At 42.1% G+C, this 24114-nt stretch overlaps 1 protein-coding gene across 1 annotated transcript in view; it reads right to left on the bottom strand.

Annotated features, from left to right (window-relative positions):
- The window catches only part of LOC115117191 (zinc finger SWIM domain-containing protein 6), a 93691-nt gene that overhangs the window by 12271 nt on the left and 57306 nt on the right, over window positions 1–24114 (bottom strand). The window contains exons 5-10 of the mRNA XM_065007522.1: window positions 15938–16108; window positions 15214–15399; window positions 10077–10223; window positions 6668–6814; window positions 1921–2181; window positions 1638–1773 (exon numbers count right to left, since the gene is read on the bottom strand). Of these exons, the coding sequence (XP_064863594.1) occupies window positions 1638–1773; window positions 1921–2181; window positions 6668–6814; window positions 10077–10223; window positions 15214–15399; window positions 15938–16108 (1048 nt within the window). The remainder of the gene's footprint in view (window positions 1–1637; window positions 1774–1920; window positions 2182–6667; window positions 6815–10076; window positions 10224–15213; window positions 15400–15937; window positions 16109–24114) is intronic.

A 24114-nucleotide genomic window follows, 5' to 3' on the forward strand; every position in this document is an offset into this window, starting at 1 on the left:
AATGAATTGAGGCTGTTCTGAGGGCAAAATTAGGGGGTGCAACTCAATACTAGGAAAGTGTATTTAATGTTTTCTAGACTCAGTGTATATCTCTCTATCAATATATATACACATATATACACACACACATACACTCAGCAAAAAAATAATCGTCCTCTCACTGTCAACTGCGTTTATTTTTAGCAAACTTAACGTGTGTAAATATTTGTATGAACATAAGATTCAACAACTGAGACATACACTGAACAAGTTCTACAGACATGTGACTAACAGAAATGGAATAACGTGCCACTGAACAAACAGGTGGTCTAAATCAAAAGTAACAGTCAGTATCTGGTGTGGCCACCAGCTGCATTAAGTACTGCAGTGAATCGCCTCCTCATGGACTGCACCAGATTTGCAAGTTTTTGCTGTGAGATGCTACCCCACTCTTCCACCAAGGCACCTGCAAGTTCCCGGACATTTCTGTGGGGAATGTCCCTAGCCCTCACCCTCCGATCCAACAGGTCCCAGAAGTGCTCAATGGGATTGAAATCTGGGCTCTTCGCTGGCCATGGCAGAACACTGACATCCCTGTCTTGCAGGAAATCACGCACAGAATGAGCAGTATGGCTGGTGGCATTGTCAATGTGAAGGGTCATGTCAGGATGAGCCTGCAAGAAGGATAACACATGAGGGAGGAGGATGTCTTCCCTGTAACGCACAGCGTTGAGATTGCTTGACAACAAGCTCAGTCCGACGATGCTGTGACAACGCCCCAGACCAGGACGGACCCTCCATCTCCATCCCCCCTGGTGATTCAAAACCGCGAGTCGTCAGTGAAGAGCACTTCTTACCAGTCCTGTCTGGTCCAGCGACGGTGGGTTTGTGCCCATAGGCGACGTTGTTGCTGGTGATGTCTGGTGAGGACCTGCCTTACAACAGGCCTACAAGCCCTCGGTCCAGCCTCTCTCAGCCTATTGCAGACAGTCTGAGCACTGATGGAGGGATTGTGCGTCCCTGGTGTAACTCGGGCAGTTGTTGTTGCCATTCCTGTACCTGTCCCGCAGATGTGATGTTCGGATGTACCGATCCTGTGCAGGTATTGTTACACGTGGTCTGCCACTGTGAGGACAATCAGCTGTCTGTCCTGTCTCCCTGTAGTGCTGCCACAGTATGGACATTGCAATTTATTGCCCTGGCCACATCTGCAGTCCTCATGCCTCCTTGCAGCACGCATAAGGCACGTTCACGCAGATGAGCAGACACTGTGACCTTAATTGCCTACCGTCTGTAAGCTGTTAGTGTCCTAACGACCGTTGCACGGGTGCATGTTCATTAATTGTTTATAGTTCTTTGAACAAGCATGGGACACAGTGTGTAAACCCTTTACAATGAAGATCTGTGAAGATATTTGGATTTTTACGAATGATCTTTGAAAGACAAGAGTCCTGAAAAAGGGACTTTTTTTGCTGAGTTTATATATAAATAAAACTATTATTCAACCATTTTCAGTGGTGTTTAATTATTTAATAAGGATAGCTTCCTGTCTCGTCACAGACACACACACAGAATTTGAGACTCAAATGAGGCTGAGCTCCTTTTTCAACTGAAGTGTTATTTTCTGATACAGGTTTGTGTGTGCGTTTTGTACTCACCTCATGGCTCTCAGTGCAATTTTGTACGCCAGTTCAGCGTCGTGAGGTAGTAGGGAGGTGAAGAGATACTTGGCGAAAGTATGCATGGGAACACTCTCTCTGTAGAGCAACTCTCCTAGACCACTGTATGGACCAGCTACAGGAGACCGAATACAGGGTTAGGGAGTAAAGGTAGAGAAGTAGAGAGAGAGGTAGAGAGAGAGGGTGTGTGTGTGTGTGTGTGTGTGTGTGTGTGTGTGTGTGTGTGTGTGTGTGTGTGTGTGGGTGTGTGTCACCCCCTCACCCTCTAGCAGGAAGACTGCTTGCTTGCGGAAGATCTTGACCAGGGCATCGTTCAGTTCCACTTCCTGGAGCTTGGCCAATAGCTGCTCTTCGTTGCGACACACCTTCTCCTGGGCATATAGGCCGTCAGGCATCACCCTCTGCTGCCCTAAGCCAATCAGAGCCGTCTCTACAGCCAGTGCTACGAACGATTGGCCATCGTCCAGGAAGTGTTGTGCTGGGAAGAGGTGGGGCTCCAACCTTTTGGCTGAACTCACAGAGCCTGTAGAAAGAAAGAAAAAAAACAAAAGAACAAAAGAAACCACATAAAAAAACAGCACGTCTTTGAAATGTCACCAAATCTAATAGAGTGAAACAGCAAGGTTGTGGATCAATCTGTCAGATTCAATACAGCAAGGTTGTGGATCAATCTGTCAGATTCAATACAGCAAGGTTGTGGATCAATCTGTCAGATTCAATACAGCAAGGTTGTGGATCAATCTGTCAGATTCAATACAGCAAGGTTGTGGATCAATCTGTCAGATTCAATACAGCAAGGTTGTGGATCAATCTGTCAGATTCAATACAGCAAGGTTGTGGATCAATCTGTCAGATTCAATACAGCAAGGTTGTGGATCAATCTGTCAGATTCAATACAGCAAGGTTGTGGATCAATCTGTCAGATTCAATACAGTAAGGTTATTATAGTAAATTAAAACTGAAACTCAACTGAAATATAAATAATTAACAAATCTGTAATAAAAAAAAAAAAAAAAACACTACTATTATCTTTGACTCAAAAAAACTAAATAAAACCCTCTTGAATTATGTTCAGTTTTAGTTTGAGAGGCAAAAATCGAATGGGGTTGTCAAGCTTTTTTTCTAATAGGGGTTTCAAGCTTCTGAATCTGGCGGGGCACATTGAGATTGACTTTATAATTTACAGATAGACTCATCGAGATAACGAGCAGCCCCGCAGAGATTGGGCACATTGGAGTGGCAAGGCTAAAGAACCCAACTGTAGACAAAAGTCAAGGAGTGGAGTCGGGGGAGGTGACTCTGCAACAGTCGGACACTAATGTGGTTTTCTAACAGCAAGGCTCACATCAACATGGCGGTGTTGCCACTGTTTATAAAAAGGTTTTCTTCATAATGTCCCACCCCCATATCACAAACTGAAAACATAATATGATTATGTATGTACACCTTGCAGAATCGGTTAGAGAGAGCCTCAAATCATATTTATTTGTATATATCCACTGTACACATAAATTAAGGAAAATTTGTCCCTGTTTCAGGCATGCATTTGGTCACGTTCGTGTGGGTCAAACAAAAACACCCTAATGATTAGTTGACAATAGAGCCTCCGAAGGCGATGGCTGCAGGATGAAGTCTGTGAGGAGCAACTGCAAAAACTTGCAATCGACTGAAGTCAAAACTTCAGCTTAGACCACATCATTTTGGTAAAGTTCATGCAGTCGACATGTCTGACAATTTTTTCCCCCACTTTAAAAAGGCACCGACAACCTGGTAGCTATTGGACCAAAACGGTGAAGAAGTTTAGCTTCACGCTGCTACAACCTGGTAACTATTGGACCAAAAACAGTGAAGAAGATTAGCTTCACGCTGCTACAACCTGGTAGCTATTGGACCAAAACAGTGAAGAAGTTTAGCTTCACGCTACTACAACCTGGTAGCTATTGGACCAAAACAGTGAAGAAGTTTAGCTTCACGCTACTACAACCTGGTAGCTATTGGACCAAAACAGTGAAGAAGTTTAGCTTCGCGCTTCAACGCTCCTGGTTGTTGACCCACTACTACTGTTTACTTCATGTATCTACGTCATCTCACTGAGTCTACCTTTAAACCTAACCTATGACCTGACCCATCACCTTATACATTACTGCCCCACAGTGGCAAGAAGTGACATCCCCCCACAAACAGTGTATTGGATAGGCTTCTTTCTGTCTGTCACTAACGTAAAAACTAAATAATATAAAAACTAAATACATTTTTATAAAACTTTAACTTAAAAAAAACGAAGAAAGTGTATCTGAAAACAAACTAAAACTAAACTTCAAATAAAACCTTAAAAACGAATAGAAATAAAAACACAAAACTATAATAACCTACAATACAGTCACCTCCATTATTATGAAATTAGCTCTGCGCTGTCCCAGAACACTACAACATACCATTTCAGTGATGCAAAGCTACTGGGTGTCCAGGCGCTAGTTTTACCCCCAGCAACAACACACCAGATAGGGATATAGTCTACAGTCTGCACCAAAATGACTTATTTCAACCAAGGCAAAAGTCTCTTAGGGCTTCACAATTATCTATGTTTGATGTGCTTGTTTCTGGTGTCCTTTGACAGCTCTTTGGTCTTGGTCATAGTGGAGTTTGGAGTGTGACTATTTGAGGTTTATACTGATAACAAGTTCAAACAGGTGACATTAATACAGGTAACGAGTGGAGGACAGAGGAGCCTCTTAAAGAAGAAGTTACAGGTCTGTGAGAGCCAGAAATCTTGCTTGTTTGTAGGTGACCAAATACTTATTTTCCACCATAATTTGCAAATAAATTAATAAAAAATCCTACAATGTGATTTTCTGTTTTTCCCCCTCATTTTGTCTGTCATAGTTGAAGTGTACCTATGATGAAAATTACAGGCCTCTCTCATCTTTTTAAGTGGGAGAACTTGCACAATTGGTGGCTGACTAAATACTTTTTTGCCCCACTGTATACACACACCTCGTGTTGTGACAAGGTAGGGGTGATATACAGAAGATGGTCTTTTACCAAATAGGGCTAAGTCCATATTATAGCAAGAACAGTTCAAATAAGTAAAGAGAAACAACAGTCCATCATTACTTTCAGGCATGAAGGTCAGCCAATTCGGAAAATGTCAAGAACTTTGAAAGTTTCTTCAAGTTCAGTCGCAAAAACCATCAAGCGCTATGATGAAACTGGCTCACATGAGGGCCGGCACAGGAAAGGAAGACACAGAGTTACCTCTGCTGCAGAGGATAAGTTCATTAGAGTTACCAGCCTCAGAAATTGCAGCCCAAATAAATGCTTCACAGAGTTCAAGTAACAAACACATCTCAACATCAACTGTTCAGAGGAGACTGGTTGAATCAGGACTTCATGGACAAATTGCTGCAAAGAAACCAGTACTGTCAAATCAAATGTATTTATAAAGCCCATCTTACATCAGCTGATGTCACAAAGTGCTGTACAGAAACCCAGCCTAAAACCCCAAAAAGCAAGCAATGCAGGTGTAGAAGCATGGACACCAATAATAAGAAGAGACTTGCTTGGGCCAAGAAACACGAGCAATGGACATTAGACCGGTGGAAATCTGTCCTTGGTCTGATGAGTCCAAATTTGCGATTTTTGGTTCCAACTGCCGTGTCTTTGTGAGGCGCAGAGTAGGTGAACCGATGATCTCAGCATGTGTGGTTCCCACTGTGAAGCATGGAGGAGGCGGTGTGATGGTTTGGGGTGCTTTACTTTTCTATATGTGTTATTGCATAGTTTCGATGTCTTCTCTATTATTCTACAATGTAGAAAATAGTACAAATAAGGAAAAACCCTGGAATGAGTAGTTATGTCCAAACTTTTGACTGACAATGTGTGTGTGTGTGTGTATGTGTATATACTGTACACTACCATTCAAAAGTTTAGGTGACTTAGAAATGTCCTCGTTTGTGAAAGAAAAGTGCATTTTCGTCCATTAAAATAACATCATATTTATCAGAAATACAGTGTAGACATTGTTAATGTTGTAAATGACTATTGTAGCTGGAAACGGGAGATCTACATAGGCATACAGAGGCCCATTATCAGCAACCATCATGCTTGTAATTTATAATTTTAAAAAGGCTAATTGATCATTAGAAAACCCTTTTGTAATTATGTTAGCACAGCTGAAAACTGCTGTTCGGATTAAAGAAGCAATAAAACTGACCTTTTTTTAGATTAGTTGAGTATCTGGAGCATCAGCATTTGTGGGTTCGATTACAGGCTCAAAATGGCCAGAAACAAATAACTTTCTTCTGAAACTCAATCTATTCTTTTTCTGAGAAATGAAGGCTTTTCCATGTGAGAAATTGCCAAGAAACTGAAGATCTCCTACAACGCTGTGTACTACTCCCTTCACAGAATAGCGCAAACTGGCTCTAACTCGAAAAGAAAGAGGAGTGAGAGGCCCCGGTGCATAACTGAGCAAGAGGACAAGTAAATTAAAGTGTCTAGTTTGAGAAACAGACGCCTCACAAGTCCTCAACTGGCAGCTTCATTAAATAGTACCTGCAAAACTCCAGTCTCAACGTCACAAAAGAGAAGAGAAGAGGCGACTCCGGGATGCTGGCCTTCTTAGAGTTCCTCTGTCCAGTGTCCCATCTTAATCTTTTCTTTTTATTGGCCAATCTGAGATATGGCTTTTTCTTTGCAACTCTGCCTAGAAGGCCAGCATCCCGGAGTCACCTCTTCACTGTTGACGTTAAGACTGGTGTTTTGCGGGTACTATTTAATGACGCACACACACACACACAGTGTCTGGCCTAGAAGAACAGGAACACTAGGACCCGTCTGACAGAACCAATCACACCCAATCATCACTGATGACATCACTAATTTCTTCCTCAGCCATCCTCCAATCACAGCTCATGAATAAGAGATGGAGGCAGAATAAAAAAAACTGTCGAATTACAATGCATTAAATATGAAGGAAAGAGAGTGAGAAAGTGTGTGCCTACGTGTACCTGAGAAGTCTAGGAAGGCGTTGCCCCCCTCCTCGTCTCCCCGTCCCGTGTCCAGTAGGGTGCTGAACAGAGTGCCAATAGGGTCCAAGGGGTGGCCCACCCAGCCCTCCATGTTAGTGACTGACGTCATGCCTTTATGGAGCAGCTCTGGAGAGGACACAGACCACATACTGTTATTACTCTAGTTACACAGTTAATACACATATTACTCTAGTTACACAGATAATACCCTAGTTACACAGTTAATACACGTATTACTCTAGTTACACAGATAATACACATTTTATTCTATAGTTACAGTTAATACTCTACTTACACAGCTATTACTCTAGTTACACAGTTAATACACATATTACTCTAGTTACACAGATAATACACGTATTACTCTAGTTACACAGTTAATACACGTATTACTCTAGTTACACAGTTAATACTCTAGTTACACAGTTAATACTCTAGTTACACAGTTAATACACACATTACTCTAGTTACACAAATAATACTGTAGTTACACAGTCACTAGTTACACCGTTAATACACGTATTACTCTAGTTACACAGTTAATACACGCAATACTCTAGTTACGCAGTCGCGCGCATTACTCTAGTTACGCAGTCACGCGCATTACTCTAGTTACGCAGTCACGCGCATTACTCTAGTTACGCAGTCACACGCATTACTCTAGTTACGCAGTCACACGCATTACTCTAGTTACGCAGTCACACGCATTACTCTAGTTACGCAGTTAATACCCTAGTTACAGTTACACGTATTACTCTAGTTACAGTTAATACTCTAGTTACAGTTAATACTCTAGTTACAGTTAATACTCTAGTTACAGTTAATACTCTGGTTACACCGCTAATACTCTGGTTACACCGCTAATACTCTGGTTACACCGCTAATACTCTGGTTACACCGCTAATACTCTGGTTACACAGTTCATACTCTGGTTACACAGCTAATACTCTGGTTACACAGCTAATACTCTGGTTACACAGCTAATACTCTGGTTACACAGCTAATACTCTGGTTACACCGCTAATACTCTGGTTACACCGCTAATACTCTGGTTACACAGCTAATACTCTGGTTACAGTTAATACTCTAGTTACAGTTAATACTCTAGTTACAGTTAATACTCTAGTTACAGTTAATACTCTGGTTACACAGCTAATACTCTAGTTACACAGCTAATAATCTGGTTACACAGCTAATACTCTGGTTACACCGCTAATACTCTGGTTACACAGCTAATACTCTGGTTACACAGCTAATACTCTGGTTACACAGCTAATACTCTGGTTACAGTTAATACTCTGGTTACAGTTAATACTCTAGTTACAGTTAATACTCTAGTTACACCACTAATAATCTGGTTACACAGCTAATAATCTGGTTACACAGCTAATAATCTGGTTACACAGCTAATAATCTGGTTACACAGCTAATAATCTGGTTACACAGCTAATAATCTGGTTACACAGCTAATACTCTAGTTACACAGCTAATACTCTAGTTACAGCTAATACTCTAGTTACAGCTAATACGCAAGTTACGCAGTCAATACACGCATTACTCTAGTAACGCAATCAATACACACATTACTCTAGTAACACAGTTAATACTCTAGTTACACAGTTAATACAAATATTACTCTAGTTACAGTCAATACACGCAAGTTAGTCAATACTCACATTGCCCTAGTTACGCAATCAATACACACATTACCCTAGTTAAACAGTTAACACACTGTTATTACCCTAGTTAGTTAACACATGTATTACCCTAGTTACAGTTAACACTGTTATTACCCTAGTTACACAGGTAATACACTGTTATTACCCTAGTTAAACAGTTAACACACTGTTATTACCCTAGTTAGTTAACACATGTATTACCCTAGTTAGTTAACACATGTATTACCCTAGTTACACTGTTATTACCCTAGTTACACAGTTACACTGTTATTACCCTACACAGTTACACTGTTATTACCCTACACAGTTACACTGTTATTACCTTAGTTACACAGTTAACACACTGTTATTACCCTAGTTACACAGTTAACACACTGTTATTACCCTAGTTACACAGTTAACACACTGTTATTACCCTAGTTACACAGTTAACACACTGTTATTACCCTAGTTACACAGTTAACACACTGTTATTACCCTAGTTACACAGTTAATACACTGTTATTACCCTAGTTACACAGTTAATACACTGTTATTACCCTAGTTACACAGTTAATACACTGTTACACAGTTAATACACTGTTATTACACAGTTAATACACTTATTACTCTAGTTACACAGATAACTGTTATTACTCTAGTTAGTTAATATACTGTTATTACCCTAGTTACAGTTAATACACGTATTACTCTAGTTACACAGTTAATACACTGTTATTACCCTAGTTACACAGTTAACACACTGTTATTACCCTAGTTACACAGTTAATACACTGTTATTACCCTAGTTACACAGTTAATACACTGTTATTACCCTAGTTACACAGTTAATACACTGTTACACAGTTAATACACTGTTATTACACAGTTAATACACTTATTACTCTAGTTACACAGATAACTGTTATTACTCTAGTTAGTTAATATACTGTTATTACCCTAGTTACAGTTAATACACGTATTACTCTAGTTACACAGTTAATACACTGTTATTACTCTAGTTACACAGTTAATACACTGTTATTACTCTAGTTAGTTAATACACTGGTATTACCCTAGTTACACAGTTAATACACTGTTATTGCCCTAGTTACACTGTTATTACTCTAGTTAGTTAATACACTACTAACTATTACCACAGTTAATACAAACAAATGTATTTATAAAGTCCTTTTTACGTCAGCCGATGTCACAAAGTGCTGTGCAGAAACCCAGCCCAAAACCCCAAACAGCAAGCAACGCAGGTGTAGAAGCACAGTGGATAGGAAAAACTCCCTAAAAAGGCAAGAACCTAGGAAGAAACCTAGAGAGGAACCAGGCTATGAGGTGTGGCCAGTCCTCTTCTGGCTGTGCCGGGTGGAGATTATAACAGAAAATGGCCAAGATGTTCAAACGTTCATAGATGACCTGCAGGGTCAGATAATAATAATCACAGTGGTTGTAGAGGGTGCAACAGGTCAGTACCTCAGGATTAAATGTCAGTTGACTTTTCATAGCCAATCATTCCGAGTTAGAGACAGCAGGTACAATATTATTACATGGTTTACACACAGCTAATACACTGTTAGTACATTGATATTACAGTTTATATACTGTCCCTACAGTTAGTACACTGGTATTATATGGTTAACATACAGGTACAGACAAAGACAGGAGTGAGAGTCAGGCCGTCCTTTAGTGAAACAGTATAAATGAAACGATGAACTGACCTTTTTTGTGGTTGCGGAGGAGCTGTAGTTGTTTCTGTTGCTGCCGTTTGAGTGTGTTGACAATAGCAATGGCCAATCGCAAGGCTTCCCTGGGATAACCATGTGACCGCAGCGCATCAACCCTCGCACACGCTGTTGGGACGTGCTCTGCAAGAGGGATGGGAGGGGGGATTTCAATAGACTACCAAAACCAAAGCTACAAAAAATCCCCAAAATTGCCTTCTAAATCCCTCCCCTCCTTTCGTCCACCAGCGACTAAACAGAGACTCTTTGTCCCTAGCAAATTCAACAAATGTACGGTGAGAGGGTTTCTTGTGGTTCCTGAAGCGCTGTCTATAAGCTTCAGGCACCAACTCATAACCCTCTCACCGTACATTTGTTGAATTTGCTAGGGACAAAGAGTCTCTGTTTAGTCGCTGGTGTTCAGCCAGCAAAGCTAACACCTTTGCTGATATTCGGGAGTTGATGCTGTTGGAGGACTTTAAAATTAACCTCCCAGATAGAATTGTAGTTCATTTAAATGAACAGAAAGTGGTGACATTGGCCCAAGCAGCAGTGTTGGCAGATGAGTACGCTTTGACACACAAGACTGTCTTTGGTGCTCCATGTTTTGAAGGCCGGACGATTACGTCATCAGTTCCTCGTTCAGGTCGCTTTACCGCTGACAACCCTAAGCCTTTTCATGAAATCCGTGAATGTTTTTACTGTCACCAAAAGGGTCACGTGATTGCGGACTGCCCAGTTTTGAAAAATAAACCGCAACAGTCCCAGTCACCGTCCCCAAAAATGAAAAGTTTGGGTTTAGTCAAGTCTTTGGCTCGTCCCTTGGATCAAGTTATTGATTCAGCATTTGAGAAACCGGATCCTGTCTATGCTCCGTTTATCTCTGCCGGTGTTGTTTCCTTAACAGGAGAACAAGCTGATCAAAAGCCTATCCAAATCCTACGAGACACCGGGGCGGCGCAGTCAGTAATCGTTACTGATACTTTACCCTGGTCTCCTGAAACCTATTGTGGCTCGCATGTCATATTACAGGGGATAGAGACAAAAAACGTACCTGTACCATTACACTGGGTCCACTTAGTGTCAGACTTGGTATCAGGACGTTTCCGTGTTGGTGTAGTGTCTACACTGCCAGTATCAGGAGTCAAATTGCTACTAGGGAATGATATTGCTGGTGGTAATGTCACTCCTGTGTTAGAGGTAGTAGACAATCCAGAAATCAGAACTACAGATGAGAAATTGGTTCAAGCATTTCCTCATGTTTTTCCTGCTTGTGTGTTAACGAGGGCACAATCTCGCAAGCTAGGAGATGTGGTGGATTTGGCTAGTTCCATTTTTGAGAATGTTGAGGTAGAAGACAATGCACCGAGTATGCCTTCTGCAATGCAGACAGTTTTTACCCCCGTAAAAACTAAGGCAGGGAAAACGAAATCGCGCCCCAATTACATGACATTCTTTTGTCTGTCACCCCTGAGAAGGTGATTGAATGTCAAAAAGAAGACACCAGTCTTCGCAAGTGTTTTGCTTCGGTAATTTCCATTGAGGAAGCTAAAACTAGAGAGACCGCCTACTTTATGGAAGCAGGAGTTTTGATGCGTAAATGGGCATCTCATGACACCATTAATGACTGGAGTGAAGTGTGTCAAGTGGTTGTTCCTACACCGTTCCGACAGCAGGTGCTGTCACTCGCCCATGACCAGGCGTGGTCTGGACACTTGGGGATCACAAAGACTTATAACCGGGTCCTTCGTCATTTCTTCTGGCCAGGTTTGAAGTCTGATGTGGTCCAATTTTGTAAAACATGTCACATATGTCAACTCACTGGGAAAGTGAATCAAACAGTTCCACGAGCGCCACTCTGCCCGATTCCTGTGGTGGGGGAACCGTTTGAAAGAGTGATAATTGATTGTGTAGGTCCATTGCCGAAAACCAGGTCAGGTAACCAGTTCCTACTAACAATAATGTGCAGTGCTACTCGATACCCAGAGGCTATTCCTCTCCGTACTATAACGGCTAAGACTGTGGTGAAGGCACTAGTGAAGTTCTTCTCTACGTTTGGACTCCCAAAAGTAATCCAAACTGATCAGGGATCCAACTTCATGTCTAAACTGTTTTCAAATGTGTTAAAGACATTGTGTATTTCCCATCAGGTCTCCAGTCCGTATCATCCAGAGAGTCAAGGGGCTCTAGAACGCTGGCATCAGACACTGAAGGCAATGCTACGCAAGTATTGTAAGGAAACCAGTACTGATTGGGATGAGGGGGTGCCCTTTGTCCTATTTGCTATAAGGGAAACGATACAAGAGTCCTTAGGGTTCAGCCCTGCTGACCTTGTGTTTGGACACACCCCACGGGGTCCGCTGAAAGTTTTGAAGGAGCATATCTTATCTCCTACACCCAGTAGCGCCCCTAAAAATGTATTGGATTATGTCAGTAAGATGCGGGAGAGACTGCACGCCGCATGTGCGTTAGCCCAAAACTCTCTCTCAAAAACGCATGAAGTTGCATTATGACAAAAAGGCTGTTGGCCGTTCATTTTCACCAGGGGATCAAGTTTTAGTTTTGTTGCCAATCCCTGGCTCATCTCTGTCAGCATGTTTTTCTGGACCATATCTGGTGGAAAAGAAACTCAATGACACCAATTATGTGATAAAGACACCAGATCGAAGGCGTTCTTCCCGTGTGTGTCATGTTAACATGCTGAAAACATATTATGTGCGTAATTCTCCCGACAGCTCCTCAAGTAAGCTGGTCCAGCCCGCCGTCTCCAGTGTGGCTGCGGTGGTGCTGAAGCCTGGCTGGGACCTAGATGAGGATAAGGAGGACGGGTTGGAGTTACGCCATACGTTACAGCAAGGTGAACGCCTATGTAATTCAGAGATGCTGAAGAAGTTACCCTCTCAAATGGAACATTTGGATAAGGATCAAACTAAGGATCTTATCCTATTGATAAACAGTTTTCTCAGTGTGTTTCAGGACATTCCAAGTCGCACATCCATCTTGGAACATGACGTGGATGTGGGGAACGCTGTTCCTATACGTCAGCATCCGTACCGGGTTAATGCTAAGAAAAGGGAGGTAATGAAAAGTGAGGTAGCTTATTTATTACAGAATGACATGGCAAAACCCAGTAACAGCTCCTGGAGTTCCCCATGTATTCTTGTTCCTAAGCCTGACGGTACGTCCCGTTTATGTACGGACTATCGTCGCGTAAATGCAGTTACAAAGTCTGATTCTTTTCCTATACCTCGCTTAGATGACTGTATTGATAGAATTGGTTCTGCTGCTTACGTTAGTAAGTTAGATTTGTTAAAAGGTTATTGGCAGGTGCCTCTAACCTCTCGAGCTTCTGACATATCTGCTTTTGTTACGCCAGATAACTTCGTACAATACACTGTGATGCCCTTTGGCATGTGTAATGCACCTGCTACTTTTCAGCGGCTAGTTAACATTGTGTTTGAAGATGTGCCAAATTGTACTGCGTACCTTGACGATGTGGTGATTCATTCGTCTACTTGGTCTGATCATCTCTCCACTTTGAAAAGTGTGTTTCAGCGGTTGGAGAAGGCTTCTTTAACCCTCAATTTGGCCAAGTGTGAGTTTGGGAGGTCTACAGTGACTTACTTAGGGAAACAAGTGGGACGAGGTCAAGTGCGCCCAGTAACTGGCAAAGTGGAAGCAATTGTTGCTTTTCCTGCTCCCACTACTCGCCGCCAGTTGCGTAGATTCCTAGGGATGGTAGGGTACTATCGTACATTCTGTAAGAATTTCTCGACGGTTGTTGCTCCCCTTTCATCTCTGCTTAGTCCCAAGGTACCATTCAAGTGGTCCAAGGACTGTAGTGCCCCAGTGCTTGCCGCCCCCAACTTTGACAAACCTTTTAAGTTGGAGGTAGATGCTAGTATAGTGGGGGTGGGTGCGGTTCTCTTACAGGAAGATGAAGACGGAGTGGATCGGCCCATCAGTTTCTTCTCCCGTAAGTTCAACTCGTGTCAGTCAAGGTACTCTACAATTGAACAAGAGACGCTGGCTTTATTGATTGCCTTACAGTTCTTTGAGGTATATGTGGGCTCCAGTGCCTTGCCTGTTATGGTCTTCACGGACCATAATCCGTTGGTGTTCTTGAAACAAATGTACAACCAGAACCGCCGCCTTATGCGGTGGGCTCTGATTGTACAAGGATATAAAGTACAGATAGCTTATATGAAGGGCTCGGCGAATGTGGTTGCTGACGCTCTATCACGGGTTTACTAACTGGGGATGCGTTGGTTTTTGTTATTGCAAAACTAGGTTTGCAATTTTTGTGGTGGGCGTGTTACGTTCCCCAGTTTATGTATTGTAGTTTGTATATTTGCATGTGTTTATTTCAGGAAATGGCTTCCTGAAATCCCTCAAGCAGCTGATTGGTCGACTCCATGGCTAATTGGAGAGCTGACCCCGCCCCCTCGTCAAGACGCAGCTGTCTCCAATTACCCATTCCTTCTGACGCTATATAAAAGCCAGTGTTCTGTTCAGGAGAGAGATCTTTTTGTAGAGAGATTTTCTGGGAGGTCATTGCAGAGATATTTTGATAGAGGTTGGTTTTGCTGGGAGTTCATTGCTGAGAGTTGGTATGTTTTGTGAGTTTGTTGCTCAGATAGAGCTTATTTGATGTCCTTTGTTTCTTAGTTTGTTTGTGAAATTGTTTAATATTCTGTTTCATTTTGTTCCCAGGGGGGAAGGGGAAGGCACCTAGGGAGTGCTTAGGCAAGAGGCCCGCGGGCATACATATACCCGTAGCATATTCGCTGTCTAGGCACACTAGGTAAGACCTGGGTGGACCACCCCCTGTATTTTGGTTAGGGCACCAGGTGGTGCTAAATTAGGTAAGTAGTGGGTAGGCAGGTAAGATAGGAGAGGGGGGGCTTTGAGATTTACTTTCTTTGCTTTGGTTCCGTCCAGCCCCTTTTCCCCAAATTACCGTGTAAAGGAATAAAGTCCTTGTAAACGGTACCACATTCTGCTTGTTGTCATTCTTACTCGCACCTACAGTCCATACCTTTTTCACTTCACGGAGAGTTTAATTGTAGCAGGGTGTTGCGTTCCCTCTTCATAGAGACGTGCGTAACAATTGTCAACACAAATACACACTCACCGTGCCAGAGGGGCCATCCGCGGGCGTCAAACAGTGCCCCTCCACTGCCGTGGTTGTCGTGGGGACAGTGTGTGTGTGTGCAGAGGTCATGTGTGATGACGCGCTGCAGATGTGTGTCCTGCCAGTGCAGGTCGCAGGCCTCAATGGCCCTCGTAAACACTGTCCTATGAGGACGAGACGACAAGTCTGGGAGAGAGAGGGGTGAGAGGGCGATTAGGGAGAGGGGTGAGGGTGGGTAGAAAAGAGGAGCGAAAGAAGAGGACAATGTGAGAAGAGAACATTGTGAAAATATTCATTAAAAAACGTTGCTTTGATCAGCCACCTAAAGCTAAAGCTTCCTGGGTGAAATGCTCATTCACTGCACTGTTCCTACTCAGAAGCCTCAGATAAATTTTTAAAGGGTATTTTCTCTAATTTAGCTCAGACAGGGACAGGGGCAGCCGAAGCTATAAGACCCCGCTTGGGTTATTGGGCTTATTCCATCAGACAGAGAAACTAATAAGAACAGCTCGTAGGGCAGAGACATGGAGAGAGTTGATTAAAAGAGGCATGGAGACCGAGCGAGGGATCGACAGAGAGAACATGATAAAAAGAAGGAGGCTTTTCTCGCACACGCTCAGTGTGGTTGTCCCACCTGGGTGGCAGGGGCGCCCTGAGGCAGTGTGTTGGTCAGGTGTGCGTGAGATGTGTGCATGTTTGTCTGTCTACGTGTGCGTTTTCTCACCTGGGTTGCCGTGCGGTAGTGCGTGTGTGAGGTTGGGTAGTTCGTTGCCATGGTTTCCGTCCTCCCATGGACACACATCGATGCTGTTCCACCGTCTAAGCTGTCTCAGCCACACACACTTCTGCTCCGACTTACAGTGGGGGTTCAGCACAATACACATCCACAGGGTACCTGCACACACAAAGGATGTTTCTGTCATTATTATTCATCCTTGAATCATGTAATTTCATTCTATGAAAAGGGAACAATAGATACCATTAAAAGGTTTTGGACCTTGCGTTTATCTTTTCAATAAACACATGCCTACATGCCTGCCACACACACACTTTGATTACCTGAAGTATGAGCTGAAAAGGAGATGGGTTATGGATGAAGGGTGTGAGGGAAGGATAGAGGCAGAGGAAAGAAGAGAGATTTAGAGAGTAAACCGAAGGCATCAAAAATAAGTATGCAGGAAAACAGGGAAAAACAGTGACTATTGTGAAAAATGAACAGAAAAAGAGGACAGATGACAGAATGAGACACGAGGAGTGAGAGGTGAAGCTAAAGAACAGGAGAGGGGGATGAGATAGGAAGGTGGGAAGGAAGGGGGGGAGGAGTCACTTTATCCTCTGTCTTTGCACGGCATCAAGGACAACAGAAAGAAGAGAGAGGAGAGGGGAGAAAACAGAAGGAAAAGTCGGGAGTGAAGAAATTTAAGAGAAAGAATGAAGAGGGGGCAAGATTGCAGAAAGGGAGAGAAGGAAAGAAGACAAAGGGAAGAGGAGAATGTGCATCCATCAAGTAGGAGGAATCTCCAAAACATTAAAAGCATGATGATGCATTCAAATGATCCAGAAATAAGAGATGAACTACCCTTAGAACAGAAAGAGAGAAAGAAACCAAAACAGACAAAGAAAGGGGGGATAAATAATACACTTCCAACAATCAACTACCATGACAACAGGGTTGTGGTTATGGGATGTTGCTTGGGCAGGTTACTATTGGATGTCGTTGCGAGGCTAGGGCTAAGTTCTACTGGATCTGGTTACTAGACTAGGGTCTATCTAGACTCTCCCCCGATTAGACACTAACAAGGAATAATTCCTAAAGCCTTCCTGCTTATCGTGAATATGGACAGTGAACAGTTCAGTGTTCACGCACAGCTACTTCAGCTGTGGTTCATTATGACAAGAGGAAAGGAAGCGAGAGGGACTACAGAAACACATTGAACACTGTACATCCAGTGGTCTCCTTCAGCTGGCTGGCACCCCCACACACGTCCGCAGTGAGAAATCATGGCTTCTATTTCTCCCTCCTCACCAACCTAAGCCAGATGAGAACCAGCGTCTCAGACTCCAAATGATCCAACACACACATTCATTAAAACAATATTGGGCTCAGCAAGATGGATTTATCTCCTGGCACACACTCACACAGAAATCCACACACACACGCACAGACACACAAACACACGGCATCACTTCACCCCCTCGCTCCCATCCCCCTTTATTTCCATGGATGGGTCTAATTTGAACATTCAGCCTACAATTCATCTGTTCTGTCAAAAGAGGGAAAGAGGGAAAGAAAGAAAAATAGAGGGAGACAGAAAGAGAGAGAACGAACGAGAGAGAGCGAAATACCCAGCTCACAATATCAGAACACATTTTAGGTTGTAAAAAGCATATTTCACAAAACACCTAGCTCACACCCTACAAATACATAACAGACTGACAATACACTCCTGGTACATGCGAAACACTACCCATCATGCAATCAGTCGTCATATCACAATGTGCAGAGAGATAGTGCCTTCAGGCAATTTTTTTCTCGCCATCTACACACAATAACCCGAAATTACAAAGTGGGACATTTTTTAGATTTTCTTGCACCCAATGACCACTAACAGAACTAAAAAGTTAATTGGCTGAGATGGGAGAACAACCATCTCTGCAGCACACCAATCTGGCCTTTATGGGAGAGTGGCCAGATGGATTACATATCTGAGAAAAAGGCACATGACAGCACACCTGGAGTTTATTAAAAAAAAGGCACATGACAGCACACCTGTAGTTTATAAAAAGGCACATGACGGCACACCTGGAGTTTATTAAAAAAAAGGCACATGACAGCACACCTGGAGTTTATTAAAAAAAAGGCACATGACAGCACACCTGTAGTTTATAATAAAGGCACATGACGGCACACCTGGAGTTTATAAAAAGGCACATGACAGCACACCTGGAGTTTATACTTTAAACTATGCCACTTTGTTTACATACCCTACATTACTCATCTCATATGTATATACTGTACTTGATACCATCTACTGCATCTTGCCTATGCCCTTCTGTACCATCACTCATTCATATATCTTTATGTACATATTCTTTATCCCTTTACACTTGTGTGTAGAAGGTAGTAGTTTTGGAATTGTTAGGTTAGATTACTCGTTGGTTATTACTGCATTGTCGGAACTAGAAGCGCAAGCATTTCGCTACACTCGCATTACCATCTGCTAACCATGTGTATGTGACATATACAGTTGATTTGATTATAATAAAAGGCACATGACAGCACACCTGGAGTTTATAAAAAGACACATGACAGCACACCTGGAGTTTATAAAAAGGCACATGACAGCACACCTGGAGTTTATAAAAAGGCACATGACAGCACACCTGGAGTTTATAAAAAGGCACATGACAGCACACCTGGAGTTTATAAAAAGGCACATGACAGCACACCTGGAGTTTATAAAAAGACACATGACAGCACACCTGGAGTTTATAAAAAGACACATGACAGCACACCTGGAGTTTATAAAAAGACACATGACAGCACACCTGGAGTTTATAAAAAGGCACATGACAGCACACCTGGAGTTTATAAAAAGGCACATGACAGCACACCTGGAGTTTATAAAAAGGCACATGACAGCACACCTGGAGTTTATAAAAAGGCACATGACAGCACACCTGGAGTTTATAAAAAAGGCACATGACAGCACACCTGGAGTTTATAAAAAGGCACATGACAGCACACCTGGAGTTTATAAAAAGGCACATGACAGCACACCTGTGGTTTATAAAAATAAAAAAGGCACATGACAGCACACCTGTAGTTTATAATAAAGGCACATGACAGCACACCTGGAGTTTATAAAAAAAAGGCACATGACAGCACACATGTAGTTTATAATAAAGGCACATGACAGCACACCTGGAGTTTATAAAAAGGCACATGACAGCACACCTGTAGTTTATAATAAAGGCACATGACAGCACACCTGTAGTTTATAATAAAGGCACATGACAGCACACCTGTAGTTTATAATAAAGGCACATGACAGCACACCTGTAGTTTATAATAAAGGCACATGACAGCACACCTGTAGTTTATAATAAAGGCACATGACAGCACACCTGTAGTTTATAATAAAGGCACATGACAGCACACCTGGAGTTTATAAAAAGGCACATGACAGCACACCTAGAGTTTATAAAAAGGCACATGACGGCACACCTGGAGTTTATAAAAAGGCACATGACAGCACACCTGGAGTTTATACTTTAAACTATGCCACTTTGTTTACATACCCTACATTACTCATCTCATATGTATATACTGTACTTGATACCATCTACTGCATCTTGCCTATGCCCTTTTGTACCATCACTCATTCATATATCTTTATGTACATATTCTTTATCCCTTTACACTTGTGTGTAGAAGGTAGTAGTTTTGGAATTGTTAGGTTCGATTACCCGTTGGTTATTACTGCATTGTCGGAACTAGAAGCGCAAGCATTTCGCTACACTCGCATTACCATCTGCTAACCATGTGTATGTGACATATACAGTTGATTTGATTATAATAAAAGGCACATGACAGCACACCTGGAGTTTATAAAAAGACACATGACAGCACACCTGTAGTTTATAAAAAGGCACATGACAGCACACCTGGAGTTTATAAAAAGGCACATGACAGCACACCTGGAGTTTATAAAAAGGCACATGACAGCACACCTGTAGTTTATAATAAAGGCACATGACAGCACACCTGGAGTTTATAAAAAGGCACATGACAGCACACCTGTAGTTTATAATAAAGGCACATGACAGCACACCTGGAGTTTATAAAAAAGGCATATGACAGCACACCTGTAGTTTATAATAAAGGCACATGACAGCACACCTGGAGTTTATAAAAAAAAGGCACATGACAGCACACATGTAGTTTATAATAAAGGCACATGACAGCACACCTGGAGTTTATAAAAAGGCACATGACAGCACACCTGTAGTTTATAATAAAGGCACATGACAGCACACCTGTAGTTTATAATAAAGGCACATGACAGCACACCTGTAGTTTATAATAAAGGCACATGACAGCACACCTGTAGTTTATAATAAAGGCACATGACAGCACACCTGTAGTTTATAATAAAGGCACATGACAGCACACCTGTAGTTTATAATAAAGGCACATGACAGCACACCTGGAGTTTATAAAAAGGCACATGACAGCACACCTAGAGTTTATAAAAAGGCACATGACGGCACACCTGGAGTTTATAAAAAGGCACATGACAGCACACCTGGAGTTTATACTTTAAACTATGCCACTTTGTTTACATACCCTACATTACTCATCTCATATGTATATACTGTACTTGATACCATCTACTGCATCTTGCCTATGCCCTTTTGTACCATCACTCATTCATATATCTTTATGTACATATTCTTTATCCCTTTACACTTGTGTGTAGAAGGTAGTAGTTTTGGAATTGTTAGGTTCGATTACCCGTTGGTTATTACTGCATTGTCGGAACTAGAAGCGCAAGCATTTCGCTACACTCGCATTACCATCTGCTAACCATGTGTATGTGACATATACAGTTGATTTGATTATAATAAAAGGCACATGACAGCACACCTGGAGTTTATAAAAAGACACATGACAGCACACCTGTAGTTTATAAAAAGGCACATGACAGCACACCTGGAGTTTATAAAAAGGCACATGACAGCACACCTGGAGTTTATAAAAAGGCACATGACAGCACACCTGGAGTTTATAAAAAGGCACATGACAGCACACCTGTAGTTTATAATAAAGGCACATGACAGCACACCTGGAGTTTATAAAAAGGCACATGACAGCACACCTGTAGTTTATAATAAAGGCACATGACAGCACACCTGGAGTTTATAAAAAAGGCATATGACAGCACACCTGTAGTTTATAATAAAGGCACATGACAGCACACCTGGAGTTTATAAAAAGGCACATGACAGCACACCTGGAGTTTATAAAAAGACACATGACGGCACACCTGGAGTTTATAAAAAGACACATGACGGCACACCTGGAGTTTATAAAAAGGCACATGACAGCACACCTGGAGTTTATAAAAAGGCACATGACAGCACACCTGGAGTTTATAAAAAGGCACATGACAGCACACCTGGAGTTTATAAAAAGGCACATGACAGCACACCTGGAGTTTATAAAAAGGCACATGACAGCACACCTGTAGTTTATAATAAAGGCACATGACAGCACACCTGGAGTTTATAAAAAGGCACATGACAGCACACCTGTAGTTTATAATAAAGGCACATGACAGCACACCTGGAGTTTATAAAAAAGGCATATGACAGCACACCTGTAGTTTATAATAAAGGCACATGACAGCACACCTGGAGTTTATAAAAAGGCACATGACAGCACACCTGGAGTTTATAAAAAGACACATGACAGCACACCTGGGGTTTATAAAAAGGCACATGACAGCACACCTGGGGTTTATAAAAAGGCACATGACGGCACACCTGGAGTTTATAAAAAGGCACATGACAGCACACCTGGAGTTTATAAAAAGGCACATGACAGCACACCTGGAGTTTATAAAAAGGCACATGACAGCACACCTGGAGTTTATAAAAAGGCACATGACAGCACACCTGGAGTTTATAAAAAGGCACATGACAGCACACCTGGAGTTTATAAAAAGGCACATGACAGCACACCTGGAGTTTATAAAAAGACACATGACAGCACACCTGGAGTTTATAAAAAGGCACATGACAGCACACCTGGAGTTTATAAAAAGGCACATGACAGCACACCTGGAGTTTATAAAAAGGCACATGACAGCACACCTGTAGTTTATAATAAAGGCACATGACAGCACACCTGGAGTTTATAAAAAGGCACATGACAGCACACCTGTAGTTTATAATAAAGGCACATGACAGCACACCTGGAGTTTATAAAAAAGGCATATGACAGCACACCTGTAGTTTATAATAAAGGCACATGACAGCACACCTGGAGTTTATAAAAAGGCACATGACAGCACACCTGGAGTTTATAAAAAAGGCACATGACAGCACACATGTAGTTTATAATAAAGGCACATGACAGCACACCTGTAGTTTATAATAAAGGCACATGACGGCACACCTGGAGTTTATAAAAAGGTACATGACAGCACACCTGGAGTTTATAAAAAGGCACATGACAGCACACCTGGAGTTTATAAAAAGGCACATGACAGCACACCTGGAGTTTATAAAAAGGCACATGACAGCACACCTGTAGTTTATAAAAAGGCACATGACAGCACACCTGTAGTTTATAAAAAGGCACATGACAGCACACCTGGAGTTTATAAAAAGGCACATGACAGCACACCTGGAGTTTATAAAAAGGCACATGACAGCACACCTGGAGTTTATAAAAAGGCACATGACAGCACACCTGGAGTTTATAAAAATGGCACATGACAGCACACCTGGAGTTTATAAAAAGGCACATGACAGCACACCTGGAGTTTATAAAAAAGGCACATGACAGCACACCTGTAGTTTATAAAAAAGGCACATGACAGCACACCTGTAGTTTATAAAAAAGGCACATGACAGCACACCTGTAGTTTATAAAAAGGCACATGACAGCACACATGTGGTTTATAAAAAGGCACATGACAGCACACCTGGAGTTTATAAAAAGGCACATGACAGCACACCTGTGGTTTATAATAAAGGCACACGACAGCACACCTGTAGTTTATAAAAAAGGCACACGACAGCACACCTGTGGTTTATAAAAAAGGCACATGACAGCACACCTGTGGTTTATAAAAAGGCACATGACAGCACACCTGGAGTTTATAAAAAGGCACATGACAGCACACCTGGAGTTTATAAAAAAGGCACATGACAGCACACCTGGAGTTTATAAAAAGGCACATGACAGCACACCTGTGGTTTATAAAAAGGCACATGACAGCACACCTGGGGTTTATAAAAAAGGCACATGACAGCACACCTGGAGTTTATAAAAAGGCACATGACAGCACACCTGGAGTTTATAAAAAAGGCACATGACAGCACACCTGTAGTTTATAAAAAAGGCACATGACAGCACACCTGGAGTTTATAAAAAAGGCACATGACAGCACACCTGGAGTTTATAAAAAGGCACATGACAGCACACATGTGGTTTATAAAAAGGCACATGACAGCACACCTGTCACGCCTTGGTCATTATATTTTGTGTTTTTGGTATATGTTTGGGTAAGCCAGGGTGTGACATGGGTTTATATGTTGTGTTTCGTATTGGGGTTTGTAGTAATTGGGATTGTGTTGATTAGGGGTGTGTCTAGTTAGGCTTGGCTGCCTGAGGCGATTCTCAATTGGAGTCAGCTGCTTATCGTTGTCTCTGATTGGGAACCGTATTTAGGTAGCCTGAGTTCGCGTCGTATTTTGTGGGTGTTTGTCCTGTCTCTATTTTTATAGTCACCAGATAGGCTGTATTAGTTTCACGTTCCGTTTGTTGTTTTTCTTAGTATGTTATTGACTTATTTCATGTTCGCATTCTTTCATTAAAGTCATGAGTAACCTACACGCTGCATTTCGGTCCGACTCTCTTTCTACAAACGAAGAACGCCCTTACAACACCTGGAGTTTATAAAAAGGCACATGACAGCACACCTGTGGTTTATAATAAAGGCACATGACAGCACACCTGGAGTTTATAAAAAAGGCACACGACAGCACACCTGTGGTTTATAAAAAAGGCACACGACAGCACACCTGGAGTTTATAAAAAAGGCACACGACAGCACACCTGTGGTTTATAAAAAAGGCACATGACAGCACACCTGGAGTTTATAAAAA

Source organism: Oncorhynchus nerka, linkage group LG22 (genome assembly GCF_034236695.1).
Source record: "Oncorhynchus nerka isolate Pitt River linkage group LG22, Oner_Uvic_2.0, whole genome shotgun sequence".
Classification (NCBI taxonomy): Eukaryota; Metazoa; Chordata; class Actinopteri; order Salmoniformes; family Salmonidae; genus Oncorhynchus; species Oncorhynchus nerka.